A 22,382-nucleotide genomic window follows, 5' to 3' on the forward strand; every position below is an offset into this window, starting at 1 on the left:
GCTGAACTACAAAATGGGAGTCTGAGAGTTATAGTGCTGTACTAGGCAGGAAAGCCAAATCATTTTGGGCTAGTCACTATTTCTCAACCCAACCTACCCTACAGGATAATTGTTGAGGGGAAAATAGGAGGAGGAAGGAGAATTAGATGTGTTTGCCATGTTGACTTATTTATTATTATTGTTATTGTTGTTGTGAGCCACCCCGAGTCTTCGGAGAGGGACGGCATACAAATCTAATAAATTATTATTATTATTATTATTATTATTATTATTATTATTATTATGAAGTAATAGGGGTAGAATAAAAATTTAATACATGAAATAATAAATAAGAATTTGAGAGCTGCTTTGCTGAGAGAGAGGCCAAGATTAATCTTGTCCACATTGAACTGCTGCCAGTAAGATGATTAGAGCCTTATCTTTGAGAAGAGCATCCAGAATTAATATATATTATATTTTTGTATAATATATTTCGTATCTAGGCTTCAGTTTGCCACCACAGAAATTTGTTGTCAATTAGCATGATGTCTGTGAATTTGTCTGAGTTTATCATTACTGTTTAAGCTGCCCAGTTCTGTTATTTCAAGAACCAAATAATGCTCATCCTGATTTTTAAATCGCAAAAGGAGCTTGGTTCTCTAGTATCTGAAAAAAAAAACATTTTTAACATCAGCACCCCAATACTAAGAGCTTCCATTGAGACTATGTTATAGCCTTCCCCAATCTAGTTCCTTTCAGATATATGAAGACTACAAATCCCAGAATCCGTAGCCAGCGTAATTTTTGCTGCATACTCTTATGCAGGAAAAAATATACTTATTGATATACTTATGATATGACAGAGGGTGAATTGCATGTGTGTGTGATACAGGGAAGATAATTTGGAGAAAAATATCAATTACCTTTAAATGTGATACAACCTAGAACGGGATATAGCTTGTTTCCTTCTTCACTTCTATCTAATAGGTTGATCAGATTTTTGGATGCAAAGACAATGTATGCATGCATATACAGTATGTATTTATTTACAGAGTCACCTACCTCAGCAGTGGTGTTGGGTTGAAGGCAAAAATTAAAGCCATCCTAGCAAAATAAACCCATGAGATTACAGTTAAACAATCCTCTCCAACAAAGCACCAAAATTGCTTACCTACCTGCCTTTTCAGATCCCCACAAAGGATAAAGGAGAATGGGGTGCTCCAGATCTCTGGGAGATGCTGTTCCATAGGATGGACCCATGGATGCAATCATTTGGTCACCCACAGTGGATGGCTACTATAATTCCTTTTCAGAAAAATCCATCAATCATTGTGCCTTCTGAACGTGGGTCACATAAAATTTCTACAAGCCAGAATCTGATAAATTCCTAAAAACGTGCTGTCTGTCTAGTATACCATTCATGAATTATATTGGGTGGGTTTGTTTTAAAAAAACATTTTTATTAGATTATAGAATAAAATACAAAAGTATGAAAGCAAATAATAAGACACAATGGGGAGGAAAAGGGGAAAGGCAAGTAATAGGGGGTGGAAGGGGAAAAAAAGCATTGACTTCCTCCCTCTTGCAGTAGAATAGAGCATTAACATTAAACCTCAGCATTTTACTTTTCCAAAAGAAAATAAACTAGAAATTTCTAGAACAACAAATCAATCTAATCAGTAAAACCCCAAATCAAAGTTTCATTTTTCTCCACTTCAGAAGTACTTATATTCTTATATTCTTACTATTATTCTTTCTTATGTACTTATAAGTCCAGAAGTGCTTATATTCTTTCCTTTAATCAAAACAGTCGATTTAGCCATCTCTGCCAGCTCCACCATTCATGAGTTATATAGTTGCTCTGTATTTAGTATAGAAAGGAATCAGTTAGTAAGAGCCAAAGGTAATTTGGGAAAGAATGCAGATGACACAATCAGATGCTTGAATTTTCATTGCAGTACCTGCCCTTAATTCAAGAATAACCTATCTGAAAACATTACCTAGCTTCCTGGTTTGCTTTGTTATTTACTAACAAATTGCATCATCTAGCTATGTAAATTGGTGTACAACAAGTCATTTGAATACTCCGCAGTGTCCAATACTTATTTTTTTTTAGTTGGGGGATTGAAGAAGCTGAAACTGGGGAAGGAGGGAGAGAAGATACCTGTGTAGAGAATCGGTTACCAATAATGTATTTTCTCAATATTATGACACAAGAGAAAGCAGAATGCCATTTGACTACTGATACTTTAGTAGTATATATTCTAAGCTTTGTTAGACGTGCCATAAGCATGTGGTAACTAACAAGGGCCAGTTGCTAGATTGATATGGTAACTGTTCAATCTTTCTCTGACTCTCAACCTTTTGAAAAATCAAATATTGATACTTGTTTTGGGGGTGTTGTGTTTGCCTTCTTTGAAACCGGGGTGAGCAACAGGCAGGATGGGGTAGAACGCAGTTCCACCAGCGGAAATGAAGATGCATGCGCAGCTCCAGCTGATTGGCGGCTGTCACTTGGATTACTGGTCTGGGTTCAGCTCTCCTTTTTTTTCTCTGCTGCTGCTGTGGCGTCTGCACTCCTTGCTTTTTTCCTCTTTCCTCCTTCCTGGCCTCGGACGAGCTTCCCTCTCTCCTACCCGGCTCCCCTCCAGCCTCACACAGCCACCTTCCACCTGAAGTGCAAGCAGAAGGCGTGGGTGGAAGCGGCGCTGGCAGCATTGATGCTTCTGGCAGCATCCATTTGCCTAGCTACCCAGCCTGGGGGGGCGCAACCCAGGAAGGAGAGCACGGGAAATGCAAAGCAAATTGTCACCCCAGCGAGCAACACTAGTAAGGTTGTAACTCGGTGACTTAACAGTTCACTTGAATGATGGTGATCATTCAAACCACTCCCACTTGGTCACATGGCCAGCAAGTCACTCCTATCCAGTCACATGACCATTACACCACACCCACAGAATAAGCCACACCCACACTCACAGTGTGGCAGTAAAAATTTTGGCTGCCCATTACTGTTTGAAACTATTATATGTCAGCTCTTACCCAATAAGTGGACTATTATCAACAGCGGGTTGCTACCGGTAAGGTAAAGGACGGTGCACCAGTAGCGATTGCTATGCTGCAGCTTCGGTTATACGCATTCCAGTGTGTGTTTGCTTCTGCACATGCACAGGAAGCAAACTCTTGTGAGGCACATGCGCGGAAACAAAACAAATCACCGAAATCTCTCACGCGCATGCTTCCCCTGTCAGGATTTTGCTTCTTGCATATGCGCAGAAGCAAAAACACACTGGGATGTGCATATGCACACGCAAGATAATCGAAGCTATGCACCCAGCCCACTGGTAGCAGTGATAATAGGAATCCGTCCCTGATTATATCAATACTTCCTCCAATTACCCTTTAACCCAAATTCTGTATTTAAAATGAAAATTGGATTTTCGGCACAAAACTATCTGCACTATACATATAATGTATCAGATATTCCTTCAAGTATTCAAGAACTTTGCTGAGATTGCACCCCAGAACCTCAAAAACTGAAGAGGAGATGTAGGAATGAGCCATGGGATGCAATTCACAATTGTTTGAGATGGCTGCAATTTTTACTTTTGCATCTTGAAGTCACAGATTATGGTAGGACCATTTACCCCAAATATTCATTTATTTCATCCGTTCTTGGTGCAAAGAAGTGTAAACACAGTGTGTATTTAATTATAAGGATGAAATGTTCCTACAGTGCTCTCTGCTGGATTTATTTCAGCACAGCATGCAGTGTACTTGAAAATAAATGTAATTTAGAAGAACTTTAGTCTACTGATTCTGTAGATATGATCAGGATTCTATCTGATTATTATATATATTCTATAATGGTCTACAATAATAATAAGCACCTTGGGTGCAATGCCAAAACATCAAGAGCTCTACTTGAACCCAACATTAGTATTGACAAAATCACCATCAGTCAGTTGCAAAAGGCAGCTTTACGTGAAACAGTTTACATCTTGTGACAGTACCATTACACAACATCTGCCTATCCAAGATCCTTGGGAAGGACTCAATGGGTGGGCAGAAATCACAAAGCCAGACTAAATGTCTGGCTGACTGTGTGACCAATGATAACAATATCCCATAATAATACATATAAATTCTTATGCATAATTACTCTGTCTAGATTCATTTATATGTTTAATAATTGATGGTACCCTTGTTTCAGGAAATTGTAGTACAAGCAGACATGTAGTATATACTTAAACATTTATGTTGGAAAAGTTAGACTCAGTCAACTAGATTCCAAATCTTTATGCTTAACGGATGACCCAAAAGAGAGGACCTTTGTTTAAATTGTGCTCTTTCATTTAAATCTGCTGCTACATTTTAATGCTATGTTCAGCTCTGTTTATCCACTTAAAAATTAATTATGAAAGCTAATAATGGGAGAGCATAAAGATTTGAAGTGTCTTCTTTCAAAGGAAAAGCTAAAGAATGATATTTATAAAATGCATGTTTTCAGTTCTTTCTTAGAGGATTCTTAAAATGAATTCCAGAGGAAGTAAATCTTAACTCTTTATTATTTAACAACAGGAAACTTGGTATGGTCACAATCCTAAATTTTGATTCTGTTCCCCTCTACTAAACTAAATTTAGCTGTTTAGCTGCAGTGTCTCCTGAGATATATTTCAGTAGCCAAAATTTAGTTCAGAAGGGCATATCAGGAAAGAAGAAGTGTTCTTTCATGGATCTACTTCCTTGGTGCACATAGCTACCTGCTGCTAGAAACAGCCCGTTTCTCTGTGTCCTATAATACAGTATAATATATGTTGGTATATGCATACTTTTGTATTTGTTTATTTATTTTATCCTGTTTATGTAGTGCCATGATGGCGAACCTATGGCAAGCATGCCACAGCTGGCATGCAGAGCCCTCTCTGCGGGTACATGAACCATTATCCAGCTTAGCTCCACCGCACATGCACACGCCTCTCACCAGCAGCTGATTTTTGGGATGCGCGGGGGGCATGCATGAAATGTGTGTGCATGCATGGGAGTTATACAGACATGCATAGAGTCATATGCAGGGGAGCAAGCCAGGAGGCTGCAGGGAGGCCTTCTAGCCCAAAATGGGGTGTGCCAGTGTGGTAACCCCTTCCCAGGGCCCAATTCTGGTCCCAGGAGCTTTAGGGAAGCCTAATAGGCTCAAAGCAGGGGGCATGTTGCTCCCAGTTCAGACTGGTTCTTAGAATTGGCAGCGTCAGTGATAGGAGGCTCCGCCACACGCCCGGGATGCTTCTGCACAATTATTTAGAACCCACCACTAGGCAGGGGGATCACACATGCATGTGAAGGGGAAGCACAGCGTCACATGTGCATGCATCGGGGGTGGGGGCATGCATGCATGTGCAGGGGCGCATTGCATTATGGATGCTGGTGTGCACATGTGCTGTCTCACACATACATACATACATACATACATACATACATACACACACGCTTTCTGCACTCAATGAGAAAAAGGTGATCCATCACTGATGTAGTGTATATTGGAAGTAGTGACCCTTTGAGAGCTGTATGCAACAAAATTTCATTTTAATGTATGCTGATTAGTATTTGATTTTGATTTTGACTTTATTGGATTTGTATGCCACCCCTCTCCGTAGACTCAGGGCGGCTAACAACAGTAGTAAACAGAATATGACAATCCAATATTAAAACAGTTAAAAACCCTTATTGTAAAACCAAACATACACACAGACATACCATGCATAAAATTGTAAAGGTCTAGGGGGAAAGAATATCTCAGTTCCCCCATGCCTGGCGGCAGAGGTGGGTTTTAAGAAGCTTACGAAAGGCAAGGAGGGTGGGGTCTATTCTAATCTCTGGGGGGAGTTGGTTCCAGAGGGCCGGGGCCACCACAGAGAAGGCTCTTCCCTTGGGTCCCACCAAGCGACATTGTTTAGTTGACGGGACCCGGAGAAGACCCAGTCTGTGGGACCTAACTGGTCGCTGGGATTCATGCAGTAGAAAGCAGTCCCTGAGATAGTCTGGTCCGGTGCCATGAAGGGCTTTATAGGTCATAACCAACACTTTGAATTGTGACCGGAAACTGATCGGCAACCAATGCAGACTGCGGAGTGTTGGTGTAACATTTGGGAAAGCCCATGATCACTCTCGCAGCTACATTCTGCATGACCTGAAGTTTCCGAACACTTTTCAAAGGTAGCCCCATGTAATATACATTCAAAGTGACAGTAAAGGTATTCTATCTGTCTGTCTGTCTGTCTGTCTGTCTGTCTGTCTGTCTGTCTGTCTGTCTGTCTGTCTGTCTGTCTGTCTGTCTGTCTAATCTATCTATCTATCTATCTATCTATCTATCTATCTATCTATCTATCTATCTAATCTATCTATCTATCTATCTATATCTATCTTATCTATCTATCTATCTATCTATCTATCTATCTATCTATCTATCTCAGTGTTTCCCAACCTTTTTTGAGCCGCGGCACATTATTCATATTTTCAAAATCCTGGGGAACACTGAAGGGGGGCGGGGCGGGGGGGCGGGCTAAAGAAAAGTTTGGACAAAAAAACCCTCTCTCTTCCTCCCTTTCGCTCTATTTCTCCCTCTTTCTCTCTTTTCCTTCCTTCCCTTCTCTCTCTCCATTCCTTTCTTTCTTTCTTCCTCTCTTTTTTTCTCTCTTTCTCTCTCCCTCCTTCCCTTCCTCTATGTCTTTCTCTCTCCCTTGCTCTCTCTCTCTGTCTCTCTTGCTATCTCTTTCTTGCTTTTCTCTCTCTCTCTTGCGCTCTCTCTCTCTTTCACTGTCTTGCTATATGTCTCTTTCTTTCTCTTTGCCTCTCTTGCTATCTCTCTTTCTTTCTCTTTCTCTCTCTCTGTCTCTCTTGCTATGTCTCTCTTTCTTTCTCTTTCTCTCTCTCTCTGCCTCTCTTGCTAAGTCTCTCTTTTTCTCTTGCTATGTCTCTCTTTCTTTCTCTCTCTCTCTGCCTCTCTTGCTATGTCTCTCTTTCTCTCTCTCTTTCTCTATCTCTCTTTCTCTTTCTCTGCCTCTCTTGCTCTGTCTCTCTTTCTCTGCCTCTCTTGCTATGTCTCTCTTTCTTTCTCTCTCTCAGCTGACTGCAAGCGGGAGCCCTGACGGCGGCAGCTGGACGTGCTGCTGGACACCGTATATGCCAGGCCCGCAGCGCCAGCAGCACGTTCAACCGCCACCGTCAGGGCTCCCGCTTGCAGTCAGCTGAGAGAGAGAGAGAGCTCCCTCTCACCGCCAACATCTCCTCGCGACTGCCTGCGGCTGCTGCGGCCACCCCCCCCCCCCGCTCCCAACGCCAGTGCCCTCCCGCGGGGCCACAAAGGACACTTGCCGTGGATGACAGAGAAGCTCCAGCTGGGCGGGGCGCTGCCGGTACTTCCGTCCCGGGGCTCCCGCTCGCAGCTGTCCCCCGGCTCCTGCTCGATGCCGCGGTTTTCGGCGCTCTCCTGCTGGGCTCCAAAGAAGGAAGGCGGGAAAAAGGCTTTTTCCCGCCTTCCTTCTTTGGAGCCCAGCAGGAGAGCGCCGAAAACCGCGGCATCGAGCAGGAGCCGGGGGACAGCTGCGAGCGGGAGCCCCGGGACGGAAGTACCGGCAGCGCCCCGCCCAGCCGGAGCTTGGCGGCACACCTGGCCATGTCTCGCGGCACACCGGTGTGCCGCGGCACACCGGTTGGGAAACGCTGATCTATCTATCTATCTGGGATGAATAAGCTTTATGTACCAGGATCTTCCAACATATTTATATTTTTAATGGAATTGTCATTTAGGCATGTGAACTAGGGATACAGAGCTGGAGCAGATTTATAAACATTCCAATACAAAAATTCCTGTACTTTAGTACTATTAATCGTTCTCCATTCAAAAACAGGAAAAAAATATTTATCAAATATGTATCTGAAAATGAGGTTTAATTCCACAACCTAACATTTTAGAGAATGTAGGTTTTCATTATAGAACTTCCAGAGAAAAAACATATCAGTTGTGAACTCTGAATCACCTGGACAGTGAAAGAGACCCAATGCATCCTAATCCGCACATTTCTAACATAGTTTATGAGACATTCTATCTCTGAGCTTGCCTGCCCACCTCAGAATGAGTTTTCTGAGGGGATTTACAGTAGGTAATTTATCTGTCTACCTGTAAGGCCAAATAGGATGCCAGCCTCAACTTTATAAATGGAGAGAACATATTATATTATATATTACAAATTATCTCGCCTCTAAGCTTAGAACTTGTTGCAATCAATGCTGAATTACTATGCAAAACCATGCAAGAGATGAGCTAGCATGGTTATTGACTTTGATGAGAAATTAATCTATTCTTTTCTAAAGGCATTTTGGAGCATTTCTTTAGTCACCCTGAAATTGGACTGTAATGCTTTGGACAGGTATGCAAATTAATTCTTGAAGGTTTTTCTCTCTCTGGAACAGTTTAACATAGGGAATTTCTCGGCCTACATATATTTATATGGTTATTATCTATTTAGTACATGCGCTGATCCACATTACATGCTGGGAAAATATAATCTGAAAAATGTGCCTTCCTTTAAAAAAAAAAGTGAGCTACTGAATGACATTAATTGGTTCTGTGTTGATAGAAACTATAGATTAAAATAAAATTATGTAGGAGCAGTTACTGGGGAAAAATAATAAAGCATCACTCTTATTTTTGAACCTTCTGGATTTCAATTCTTATTTACCTCAAGGCTGCACCAGTGTAAAATATAGGCTGTATCAATTCTGGTGTGTGAGAGACCTTTAAATTGGTCCCTGATAAAAATTATAAGCAGAAAAAATATGCTAAGCATCAGACTTTTTTGTGAGGCTCACTTTCCTATTCCAAAATAGACAAATTCTTTTGAAATTTCACTTTCAGTACTAACAAGGTAACATTTTACTTGCCTGGACTTAATTTCCAAAAACACAGCTCTATTAAAATGTCAGACCTAACCAATTAAATCACAGAATAACTATAGTTTAACTTTCTCTATCTAGCTGAATCAGTTGGAGCATAGTGGAGAGGGAATGGTGATTTTGCAGTATCTTTCCCCTGCCTCACCCACCAAGCCACGCCCACAGAACTAGTAGGTGTTGTGATTAGCTCTGGCGCAGCTCCTGCCCCAAGGACTGTGGATGTGGGGGGGACATCCACATGCTGCAGGCCTGTTTTGCCCTCGGTGGAATCTGATGATGAAGGCTCCTCTGACCAAGAAGACATGAGTGACAGGGAGGAGGAGAGTGTGGCAGACAGCTCAGAAGGAGATCAATTATCTAGCTCCTCCTTGGATTCAGAACAAGAGTTAATGATACAGCCACACATGCGGAGAGCGATGCATAGGCAACAACAACTGAGAGATTATTATCAAAGAAAATGAGGCCACCTGTGGTTGGGTGGGGCTGTGGTAATTAGTGAGGCTGCTATAAATAGCAGCCTGTGGGTTTGGCCATTGTGGAGGATTATCTGATCATTGTGTTTCATGACTGCGTTACTGACTTTGACTTTTTGTGTGCTGATTTTTCCCTGCTTTGAAACTAAACCAGAGCAAAGTGTGTTTCACTTTGTGAAAGAAGGACTTTGAATTGCCTCACAGCTGCAAGCTAAGTATCACAGGACTGATAAGGGACTTGTATAAATTACCAGTTTGTTTGGAGACGAGTGCTCTTTGCTATACCAAAAGAGGGCTTAGTTTAAGTGAATTTTCATTATAAAGAACATTGTTTTGAATTTTCAAACGTGTGTGTGTCTGAAATTTGTACCTGTGAATTTTTGGGGGGATTCTACCAGAGAGCCCGACAGAACAGTAAGCAACCATTTTGAATTTCACCCCTGCCTTCTAGCCCCTCCACCTTCTCCTCTATTGGCCAGAAATCCCCTCATCTCAACATATTCTCTGTCCTTCATCTTTTGGCTTTTCCTGGCAAAAGAGGGAGTGAGAGCAAAGGACTGCTATTGTTATGTATGTAAATAGTGTGTATGTAAAAAGGGTATATGTATATAGGTTATGCAAATACAGTGAATATGCATACCAGTCGTAGATTGGCTAAGCAGCGGCCAGGAAATTCAAGAGGCTGTCAAGCTGCGGCTCTGCAGAAAAAAGTTTAAAAGGGACAGCACAGCCGCACACCTTTATCTTTTCACCTAGCAACATTGTACTTGCTCTGTATTTACTTTGTTACCATTACAGCCTATTCCTAATAAAATGAATCAGGTTACAATGTGTCTAGTCCATTTATTTCAATCTAACAGCTATAATTTAATTTTTCTATGAACAGATATTATTATTTTTAAAAATCTTGAGACATTTGCATTACTCAGCTTCAAATACTTGGTTACGTTCTGTTTGAGAGCCAGACAACCAGACTCAGCCTCCCATCCTTCTAAGGTGGGGAAAACAAGGACCCAGAATGTTGGGGAAAATAGGTTGACTCTGTCAACATATTAGAGAGGGCTGTAAAGCACTTTAAAATGGTATATAAGTCTAGGTGATTTTGCTATTGATAGACCAGTCACCAGACAAAAGAAGGGGAACCTCCATGAGTGATAAGTCTCTGAAATCTCTGCACAATGCATTGTTTCCGTGAGTCCTGACCAAGAAGATCCTCTACTTTCATGGAAGATTTACACTGCAATGTTTTCATTATGAGCGTAACTGAATTCAACAAAGACTAGTGGAACTGGCTGGGATACATAGCCAGAACTAGGAGGCTTAAGTCATTGCAAAGTATAGGGGTCCAAGAAGATCAAAACAATACTGAGACATTGATTTGAGCTCTTGAGGCTACAAAACCTATGCCAGACCCATTTTCGAATACAGCTCATCTGCCTGGAACCCACACCACATCTCAGACATCAACACTCTCGAAAACGTCCAAAGATACTTCACCAGAAGAGCCCTCCACTCCTCCACTCGAAACAGAATACCCTACGATAATAGACTAACCATCCTGGGCCTTGAAAGCCTAGAACTACGGCGTCTAAAACACGATCTAAGTATTGACCACAAGATCATACGCTGCAACGTCCTTCCGGTCAACGACTACTTCAGCTTCAACAGCAACAACACAAGAGCACACAACACATTCAAACTTAATATTAATCGCTCCAAACTTGACTGCAAAAAATACGACTTTAACAATCGAGTTGTCGAAGCGTGGAACTCATTACCGGACTCAATAGTGTCAACCCCCAATCCCCTACACTTCTCCATCAAACTCTCCACGATTGACCTCTCCCGATTCCTCAGAGGCCAGTAAGGGGCGTACATAAGTGCACTGATGTGCCTATCGTCCCCTGTCCAATTCTCTTTTCTTACCCCTTTTATCTTATATATTCTCTCCTCTATATATATTCTCTTCCTATCCACTTCCCTTCTTTTTACTTCCTATCTTTATATATATATTCCTAATGTATATTCTCTCTCATATGTATTGTATATTGGACAAAGAATAAATAAAATAAATAAATAAATAGATTTGTATTAGAAATCAGTCAGACTATTTTACCTTCAAACGGGATTCCTCTAATTTCAGATCTGCATCCAGCAGAGTCCAGAAATGGATTTTCCTTATATTCACTGTCAAACAGAATATTCAGGAGCTTGTGTAATTTCAAGAAAAGCAAATCCACAAAATGACTTTCCAACCCGTTCTTCTATTCCTTTTCTCTTTGAAAGCAGTAACATATCTAGTATGGAGTATGTGGCTTCTCATTCCTGGATACAGAGTTGTCCAGAAAGCCTGGCTGATCCATTCAATCAATAGCCAAAAGACATACTGAATCTGGGAAGGTGTTTAAAAGCACTTTATTTCTGAGTGTATCTCACTGCTCTCTTGACAAAAAGGGACATTTGAGAATTGTTTCTTAGACAGCCATTTGAATCGCCTGCCTGCAGCTTTAACCAATTCGCGGCTGGTACGAAACTTGATCTATTTGCATAGGTCTATTTACATTTTCAACATTTGCATATACATCATTTACATACATAACAGCCAAGGGTGCGGTTTTTAATATTGAAATGAAACAAATGTAAAAGTTCATAAAAAGTTATCCTATCCATTGAATTATGCAACCTGTTCTAATTAACTGCCTTCCTTCTCTTCTCTTTTGTCCAGGTGTGCAGGCAAGTATTTGTGCATACGCACACATAGATACATTCTCTTTCTCAAGACCCCAAATATTGCTATCCACAGAGTAAGGCAAACCTCAAATAATGTTTAAAGTTAATCTTTATATATTTGCTGTATGCATTAATATCAAGGCAGTGAACCAGACAGCAAATAAAAAATTCTTCTGCTCATTGTGAAAGTATTTTTTTTCTTCAGTTATTAATAAATGACTTCATGTGAAAAATAGAAACTTTCTTCGTTCTGATTTAAAAACTGGAAGGGGTCATAAAATCTCTCTGTCAGATTAATGAAACAAAACTCTTTATGACTGCTCTTAACTTCTCTTACAAAAATGTCTATAACATAACATTTTTTACAAGGAAATAAGCAACAAAATAAGACCTTTAAGCACAGGAATTACTTATTACCGATCAAATTACACTGCAGCAGCGCTAATTATTATGATGCCAGTGAACTATAAAGTATAGTATGTAATTGGCAAGGCGTTCCTTGCAAATTAAAGCTTAGCAAAGCATACTGTTGGTAGACATTCCTCTGATTAATATAAATTATCGTAATCTAATGTTCTGTATCTATTAAGTCTAAGTTCCCCCCCCCCCAAAGAAGGGCTGAAAAATGTGATTCAAAGTAATTTAGTAACAAGCTTTTTACTACATGAGTAATGTGTGTGAGAGAGAGAGTGCATGTGTGCATGCATGCATGGCCAATATCTACTTCTAAACCTCGAGAAGTGAATGGATTTATGAGACAGATTTCAAGAATAGTAGACATTTGACTTAAACTCAAGGCAATGCCGTCCTGGGGGGATTTGAAGGAAGATGTCTGGGGTTCAGTTTTTCAGTTTATTCATACAGAATAACCCGAAAACCTTCAAGTTTCCATTTTAAAAGTATTTTATTATTTATTAACAACACCTATAAGGAATTCCAATTCTGACTTACTTTATCTATAACATAGATGGCGAAGCTATGGCATGGGTGCCACAGGTGGCACGCAGAGCCATATCTGCTGGCACGCGAGCCTTTGCCCTAGCTTACACATGGATGTGTGTGCCGGCCAGCTGAGTTTTGGCTTGCACAAAGGCTCTGGGAGGCCATTTTTTGCTTCCAAAGGGCCTCAGAGTGGATGGGGGAGGGCGTGTTTACCCTCCCCCAGCTCCAGGGAAGCCTTTGGAGTCTGGGGAGGGTGAAACACGAGCCTACTAGGCGCACTAGAAGTTGAGAAACAGGCCATTTCTGGCCTCCAGAGGGCCTCTGGGGGTTGGGGCATTGAATTATTATTATTATTATTTATTAGATTTGTATGCCGCCCCTCTCCGAAGACTCGGAGGGGCTCACAACATGCAATATACAGAGTACAAATCCAATATTAAAAACAGTATTTAAAAACCTTATAATAAAAAACAATCATACAACCCACATAAACCATACATAACTCATAATAGCTGAGGGGTATATTAATTCCCCCAAACCTGGTGACATAGGTGGGTTTTCAGGAGCTTACAAAAGGCAAGGAGGGTGGGGGCAGTCCTGATCTCTGGGGGGAGTTGATTCCAGAGGGCCAGGGCCGCCAAAGAGAAGGCCCTGGGTCCCGCCAGACAGCATTGCTTAGTCAACAGGACCTGGAGAAGGCCAACTCTGTAGGACCTAATCGGTTGCTGGGACTCATGTGGCAGAAGGCGGTCCCAGAGGTAGTCTGGTCCGATGCCATGTAGGGTTTTATAGGTCATAACCAACACTTTGAATTGTGACCGGAAACTGATCGGCAGCCAGTGCAAGCCGTGGGCTGTTGATAAAAAATGGGCGTACCTAGGGAAGCCCATGACAGCTCTTGCGGCTGCATTCTGTACAATCTGAAGTTTCTGAACCCTTTTCAATTCAATTCAACTCAATTTATTAGATTTGTATGCCGCCCCTCTCTGAAGACTTGGAGGTAGCCCCATGTAGAGAGCATTGCAGTAGTCGAACCTCGGGGTGATGAGGGCATGAGTGACTGTGAGCAATGACTCCTTATCCAGATAGGGCAGCAACTGGGCACTCACACATGTGCGATAGCATGCACACACTCTTTCAGCACCCGAGGAAAAAAAGATTCACCATTACTACTCTATAAGATGAACAGGAATTCTAAAATGCAATTATTAAAATCAAACCATAACAACAACAACCAGCTACCTATAATGGTTGCCCACTAAGGGCCAATAGCCTGCTGAAATAGTACAGTTTGGGTGGGGGGTTGCTCTTGCATGACGGGCACTACCCTGAGAAGGCTTAATCTATAGCCCATGTACCTCACAGCGAGGGGTCATCTTGGAGAGATCCTCTGGAGAAATCTGTATCAGATAAGTAATGTATAAGATACTGCCTCTTGTAAAGGTATAAACTAATACTATGATGGTGAACCTATGGCACACCTTATCACTGGGCACACGAGCTCAGGTCTGGCCAGCTGATTTTGGGGCTTTCTGGCACCACTGGGAATCAGGAAAAAGCCAGTTTTCAGCCTCCAGATTGGGTGGGGAAGAGCCATTTTTTTGCTTTCCCCAAGCTCCAGAGCCTTTCTGGGGGGGGAAACGCCCCCCCCCCCGAGGTCTCCAGAGGCTGGAAACATTCCATTTGCCAACTTCTGGTTGAACCAGGAGTTCCATTTTCCTGCTTTTCCCAGGGTGCAGAGCCTTTCTAGGAGCCTGGGGAGGGCTGAAACACCCTCCCCCCATCCAAGGCCATCTGGAGGCCAGAAATGACCCATTTCCCAACTTGAAGAATTTCTTATTTTTGGGATCCTTGTGTCTTCCAAACTAGCCTTCTTTATTTTATTTTTTACACGACATTTTCAGCAAGAATAAATTAGCTGCGGTTTTTTTTTATGTTTAAGTATAATATAAATAATTTATATGTTCATGCAAATACTCACCTTTCTGGGGCCCAAAATTTGTTAATGAAGCAATTATTTCATTCTGAGCTAAGGAATCTTTCACATTCTTATTTATTTAGAAGCAAATACATATTTATTGTGTTTCCCATACACTCCCACCTAATGTGTGCATGTATCTTGCAAATTTTATATGAAGTATGCGTAGATGAAAATAATTTTGTGTATAACACAATGTTCCAAGCAGAAAAAAGAAGTCCTTAGAAATCTCAAACTTGACAACTTTAAAATGTGTAGAATTATTCTGAGTGTTGAAGTCTGCACATCTTTACGTTGCTATGGTTGAGAAATACTGATTTAAAATATTGTTAATTTCTTCCCAACTTTTTTATTTGAAAAAATGTTTTATATCATCCTTTGTGTTCTGTTTTGTTTAGGTGAGTGGAACCATGTATAATACAGGGAGGCATGTTTCTCTACGCTTGGATAAAGAGCATCTGGTGAATATTTCCGGAGGGCCCATGACATACAGTCACCGACTAGAAGAAATACGGTTACACTTTGGCAGTGAAGACAGCCAGGGATCAGAACATCTGTTGAATGGACAAGCTTTTTCTGGGGAGGTATGTTGATGCATTGAAAGTTCAGGATGGGGGAAGGGAAGTTAAACTATAAGGATGCCAATGAGATGGGACATATTTATATTATTGCTTTCAGAAATGGTTTGCAATCCAGTACTTCATGAAAGGGAAATCCTTAAGTTTGCAATTAGAAAACCAACATTCTGCAGCTGGAATAACTACACCAAGCGTACCTGAGTTTGTTTTCTTAATTTGTGTGGTTTATTTTGCATAGAATTAATATAGATTTCGGGGAACAAATTTGCATTACTGGTAAGGACTATCTGTTTTGAACTCTGTCATATAATATTACAGCGATTGAATAGTAGCTTTTTTCACAATATAGTGTTCTGTCTGGGTCCCCTCAGACGCCAACACCAACCAAAAAGAGTAGCCAGGCACACTGGTAAAAAGCAAAGGCAGTTTATATACTGGAAAGCAAACACAGGTAACAAAAACTGTTCTTACAGACAGGAACACGATGCAGTTTCACAGAGGTTTCACGAAGGCCAGGCAATAAAACAGGATTCTTGCTGGCAAAAACAACTCTGGAGATAATAAAACCCACGCCTCCCCCAAATCTTCCAGGCTTCTAGGCCACAAGCCAAGATCAGAGATGCCAAGAATCGAAGCAAGGTCACAGGACTCCCAGTTGATAACGCTCCACAAGACTGTAAGGGCGGGCCTGCCTTTTCAACCCTGCTGAGGAGAACCACACCCAAACCCAGCTTCAGGGATGGAAATACCTTTCTAATTGGCCCCTTTGTTGAGCTGCCCGTCTCTGCCTCATGTCTATTATAGCCTGTGCGTCTTCATCCAATGAATCCAGGCTACTAGCTGGGGAGAGGCCCCCCCGGGGGTCTCAGGCTGCTCTCCCTCCTCCTCTTCCTGACGTTCCTCTCCCCCGTCTGCCTGGTCCTCCCCCTCCTGTTCACTGTCCTCCTCCTCTGGGCATGGATCCGACAGAGCTCCAGCTGGTCCCTGAGGAGCCTCAGGCTGAATCACAACATATAGTAGTTGTTTTCAAAGTGAGATCCACTAAACAGAATATTTCTTGGGAACTTATGAAAATTTGTTTAGTAAAAAAATTAAGTAATGGTTTGGGAAGCTTTTAAGACTGTTCTTTTTTCTTTCACTACTACTACGTCCTTGCAATTTCATGAATACAATAAAATACTTACAATACATACTTATATCGCGCATTACAGTACCTCCTCATCAGCTATAGGATATGTAATAATTCTGCAGGATACAGAACATAAATTGAATCTGTGCATTTCGTATGCCACAGGTTCTAGGAGTTCTTTGTTAAACAAGCTGTTTAGGAAATATTTTCCAAGAATCGGCATTTGAAAGATCACTGAAGCAGATTGCAAAAGGTAGGGTTCTTGAAATTTTAGGCAGCTTTCAGCAAGTCCAGTAAGCTATTAAAAGAAATCTTGCAGTGCTCTTGCATTTGATAGGTTTCCCTATAGATTTTTTCCAGCATTACTTCACAAATGAAATGAAATGAAATGAAGTAGGAACATTTCTTGTTCAAGCTGCAGAGAAAGGAATGGGATTTGTACTCAAAATGAAATTTTCCATTTTGGATGCAGCTGTAGCTTGTCTAGATTAGGTCATCTAATGAATTCTGAAATCAAACCTGGAAGGCAGGAGAGCAGTCCTGTCTTGAGTTTCAAAAGTCATGAGAAATAAAACCACGTGTCTTTTATAAAGAGTTAGGGCATAAGATAGGATAAATCTGAGGGTGACAACATAAAACAAATTGCCAGGAAAAGGTAAATGTTTAATTTGGATCAATAGGAAGAATTTTTTTAAAAAATGAAGCAGAAGATCATAATAACAAGAGCACATACTGAAACTGATCTCATGGTTAACCATTATTTATTTAATCACAATTTACTGAATAAATCACATGGCTGAGTTTGCACCACATGCTAAGCTAAAAAAAAAAGGAGAGAGTTTTAAACCCCCAGTTTGCTATGTTTTCATAATACATTATGACAAAGCCAAAAAAATACCCATAATTGAATCCAGTGTGTACTGTAAATGCAGCCAAGGTCTAGACCAGTGTTTCCCAACCTTGGCAACTTGAAGATATTTGGACTTCAACTCCCAGAATTCCCCAGCCAGCATCCGCTGGCTGGGGAATTCTGGGAGTTGAAGTTCAAATATCTTCAAGTTGCCAAGGTTGGGAAACACTGGTCTAGACAACTAAATTGAATGTATTTCCAGAACCTTTACAAAAATGGTTTTGCACATCAGATATTGGTGGAAAATCAAAGGAATTGCTTGATGCTTGTTATTCTACTTAACAATGGTTAGTCATGTTTTATAATTCAGTAGAATGCATAATGTGTCACAGTTTAAAGTGTAAAACATTATTGAAATATATCAATTAAAAAGAATAATCCACACCCAATTAGCTAACAGTATCAAATAGATATAAAATAAAAATATGTTTATTGCTAGAACAACTGACCAAGAAAGCCCCTCGGATTTCCTTCTAAACATATCTTTGATTGCTGCTGGCACAAGGAAATGGCTGTGCCTACTGTTCTTAAAAACCTGGGCTAGGCTTGTGTGGAAGAATGCCCTTTCTCACTGAGCTGAGAGATAATTTACAGATATTTCTGAGGACATGGTGGGGGCTTGGAGGGGCGGAAAATTAATCTATATTGGAAACTAAAGTTGATGTATCCATAACTGAAAAGACAAATCATTAGAACTTCCCAATCTCTCAGGCTGAGGAAAAGGCCAAAGGTTTGTCCTTTTGTTGCATTCAGTTGTGTCTGACTTGTGGCCATTCTCCGTGCTACCCTGCCAAGCACAGATTCTTTCAGCTGTTGGATGTACATCTTTGAATCAGTTTTGAGGTTATCAAGCCAAGATTTTCTTTGCCTACCCCTTCTTCTTGTTCCACTAACCATTCCTAGGGTCACTGACTTCCCTAATGAATTGGCCTGCATGACATGACCAAAGTAAATCAGATGTAATCTTGTGACTTTTGTTTCCAGTTATGTTTCTTGTTTTAAACAATTCAGCACAATTCTATTGATACCATTAGGCACAACTCTATTAGCTGTCCATGTTACATGCAATAATTTACACCAGCATCACAGTTAAAAAACGTCAATTCTTCTTTGATCAAGTATTCTTAGTGTCCAATTCTCATACCCATACATCATTTTAGTGAAGACTATTGCTCTAACTCAGGGGTGTCAAACTCACGGCATCGCAGCGGCATCATATCATGTATCAGAGGTTTTTTTCTCCTTCGCTATGCCGGGTATGACAGATCTGGCCCACAGGCCTGGAGTTTGGCAGCCCTGTTCCAATCTAGTATGTTTTTTGTATACTTTTTTTTCCAGATCTTATTAATGTTAGCCATTGTAAGGTTTATTCTGCATTTAATTTCAGGAATAAAACTGACATCATGAACAGTTTTTAATCCAAGGAAGATAAATTCTCGAATTAATTCAATTTTGTTGTTGATTATAAACATCTCATATCCATCTACAGCTGTAGTCATTATCTTTCTTTGCCTGATGTTAAGACTCAAGCCTACCTTTACACATTTTATACTTCATATTTCACTTTTCATATTTCTCAGTATAAATATATGTTTTATAGAATTTTAGATTGGCACTTCTTGTATGTAAATGCCACATCATGATGTATTACTTTATAACACATCCTACTGCAAATATTTATAAAATGCTCTTAGAATATCCTATTGTTATTCTTTCCATAACACTGGGAGACATTGTAGGAACAAAACAGTATATTCTGCTAAAGATGAATAACTACTTTACATTCAGTACCATTTGTCACTGCCTGGTGATAAGTCAATTAATGCCTGCCATTTCTTTTGGCATCACGGAACAAAACTTACGCTTTTTAAAAAAGAAAAAAAATTAATTGCAACCTTGTCAAAGGATGTTATTATAATTGATGGTCATCGTTTTCTTTACTTTCCAAAGTTCAGTAACTGATAAAGCAAAGTCAGTCAGGAGTCGGGTTTTTTTTTAAAGGAATTCATGGCTTGGACTCTTGACACTGATGCACCAGCTTTTAATATTGTGATAAGTGGACAGATTTGTGCATTTTTCTTTTCAAAAGTGTAAGAGAGAAAATATTCATATTAATTTTATAAAATAACCAATAATTGACTATAATTAGAAAACCAGCATTAGCCTGGGTGGGGGAAAAACCCTAAGAATCTGCTATAACACAATACCATGTTTCATTTTACATGGATGTAATTGGAGATCACTGCTACAGTTACCGCTATAGAAAATTTTAGAGAAGATAAAATGTTTGTTTTGAAGATATGGGTGTAACTACATTTGGCTACAGAAAAGCTCAAATTACTGTGTAGGCTTTTCAGAACTGATCCAACCGCCACCCTAGTAAGACCTCTTTACCATTGTCACAGACCAATGACTGGAGACCAAATGTCAAGAATTTCAACCCTGTAAAATCCTATCCATTATACCCTAGAGTAGTCATCTCAGTCATATGGGACACCTGCTCACAACAGTAATAAAAACAGTATAACAATGGAACAAATCTAATAATAAAGTACACAAAAACCTCAATAATTAAAAAACATACAGCACATACACATCAAACATGAAATATAATAAGCCTGGGGGAGATGTCTTAGTTCCCCCATGCCTGGTGATATAGGTGGGTCTTAAGTAACTTGCGAAAGACAAGGAGGGTGGGGACCGTTCTAATCTCTGGGGGAAGTTGATTCCAGAGGGCCGGGGCCGCCACAGAAAAGGCTCTTCCCCTGGGGCCCACCAAATGACATTGTTTGGTCGACGGGACCCGGAGAAGGCCAACTCTGTGGGACCTTATCGGCAGCTGGGATTTGTGTGGTAGAAGGCGGTTCCAGAGGTATTCTGGTCCAATAGAACTGCTGAAGACTGAGATGTTTAAACTCTTTCATGTAGGTGGTTTCATTTATACGACATCCCACATAGGAGCTACTCGTACGTAAAATAGTTACACAGTTGATGAATGCATAAATGCAAGCTGCAATTTTCCAATTTTGATCATTGATATTTATCAATAAGTTCTCACTTGTCACGGATTCATAACTTCCTCTTATCCTCCACAATTTAGAGGAAATTCTTCTATGGAAGAGCAGTTCCCCAAAGCAGGAGCACCAGGAACCAGAAGCCGAGTTTCTGGTTTCCAGCATGTGCATGCATGTGGCTCACCTGGTTTCTGGAGCACATGTGTGCGCAAAGACCAGCTGGCCAGAGCACACTTGTGGAAGCTCAGCTTCCACCAGGTGCATGCACACCAGGGAGTTGTTCTTCTGATTGCGTGCTGGAACTCAAAAAAAGCAACGGGTGACAGCTGGTGTGCCCAGAGAGATGGCTCTGCATGCCACTTTTGGCATGCATGCCATAGATTCGCCATCACTGACCTATTGTTACATAAAAACTGTGATTCTGACTTGAGTTAGCTATGATTTGACATATGCCACTTATAATAATCTGCACAAATGCTTTGATTTATCAAATTAATCTAGTCTCTTCCTAGAGAGGTTAGTGGCATAAAGAATTCTACAGGCATGAAAGTGTTAGAAGTATGCTAAGTTTGCTACTGTGGATTTTCAAATAAAAACCATTAGAAGCTTTTTCTGGAGGGAGATGGAAGAAAAGAAAAACAAGTACTTAATTTTGTCAAGAAAATCATATGTAAATAGACTCTTGGTTAATGCTTAGAGATGGGCTTCTAACTGCATAGATATCCATGCAGTAATTAATACTGATTACCATAATCAAGAAGAAAAATGTATTGAATGCAATCCCTCTGTGTCTGTTTTATTCCCATATTGTTATGGGTATTTTGCATATGAAAAATGACTGAATTTTAACATTCTTTCAGAATGTTAAATTTTGTACCTCTAAAACTCTACAGGTATCAGCGATACACACTAGCGATTTTTACTGGAAAATAGCACAGGTCAATTTTAAGCATGTTGGCACAAAGATAATAAGCACTGAAGTGCGGTAAATTTAACAGAACATTAAGCCTCAGAGGAAAGAGTCAAAAGACGGAACATATGTCTCATGTAAGAGCAGTTTAGTAAAACTTCGGAAGATTGCAGACTAATCTTCAGCTTCAGCAGAAAGATCAACGTGGCAGTTTAGTGAATACCAAATCAAAATATATTGGTGATATTTTAGGAAGCAAGTGGGGTTAGTCAAGCAAGCGGGATTGCCATTTTTAAATAGTTTTATGGAACATTAGGTTAGTTGGGTGCTACTGAGTCAGACCTGACTTCTGGTGGCTGTGTGGACAAATGCCCATCGTCTTAATTTTTCTTCAGTGGTAACTTTTAACTCCTTCAAGGATATTCTGGTGATCTCTTTGATACAATTCCTTCCCATCTTAACTTCTGCCTTCCTGTTCTCTCTCTCCCGGCCCTACTAAATATCTCAACCCAGTGGAATTAACCTGGCCCACTCATTCCAGTGGAAGAGATCTACTTTGGATCCATCAGACAAAGAATACCAGCTGGCATGGTGCCTGCCTTCTGGGATATTCACCTGATAAACATGAGGTCTGCCAATATATCCTTGCCCATAAGTGGGTTCCTACAGTTCTAATTGGTCTTTTAGAACTGTTAGTAAATTGCTGATGATGTCATGGAGCTGGTTCTGTCAGTGTCTCCATGGGAGCCGTCATCTTGGATTTTGCTCCTGCGCATGCACAGAAGCT

At 40.6% G+C, this 22,382-nt stretch overlaps 1 protein-coding gene across 1 annotated transcript in view; it reads left to right on the plus strand.

Annotated features, from left to right (window-relative positions):
- Positions 1-22,382, plus strand: part of CA10 (carbonic anhydrase 10) — a 423,683-nt gene that overhangs the window by 320,779 nt on the left and 80,522 nt on the right. Inside the window, exon 4 of the mRNA XM_070736011.1 lies at positions 15,453-15,638. Coding sequence (XP_070592112.1) covers positions 15,453-15,638 — 186 coding nt within the window. The remainder of the gene's footprint in view (positions 1-15,452; positions 15,639-22,382) is intronic.

This window comes from Erythrolamprus reginae, chromosome 2 (assembly GCF_031021105.1).
Source record: "Erythrolamprus reginae isolate rEryReg1 chromosome 2, rEryReg1.hap1, whole genome shotgun sequence".
NCBI lineage: Eukaryota > Metazoa > Chordata > Lepidosauria > Squamata > Dipsadidae > Erythrolamprus > Erythrolamprus reginae.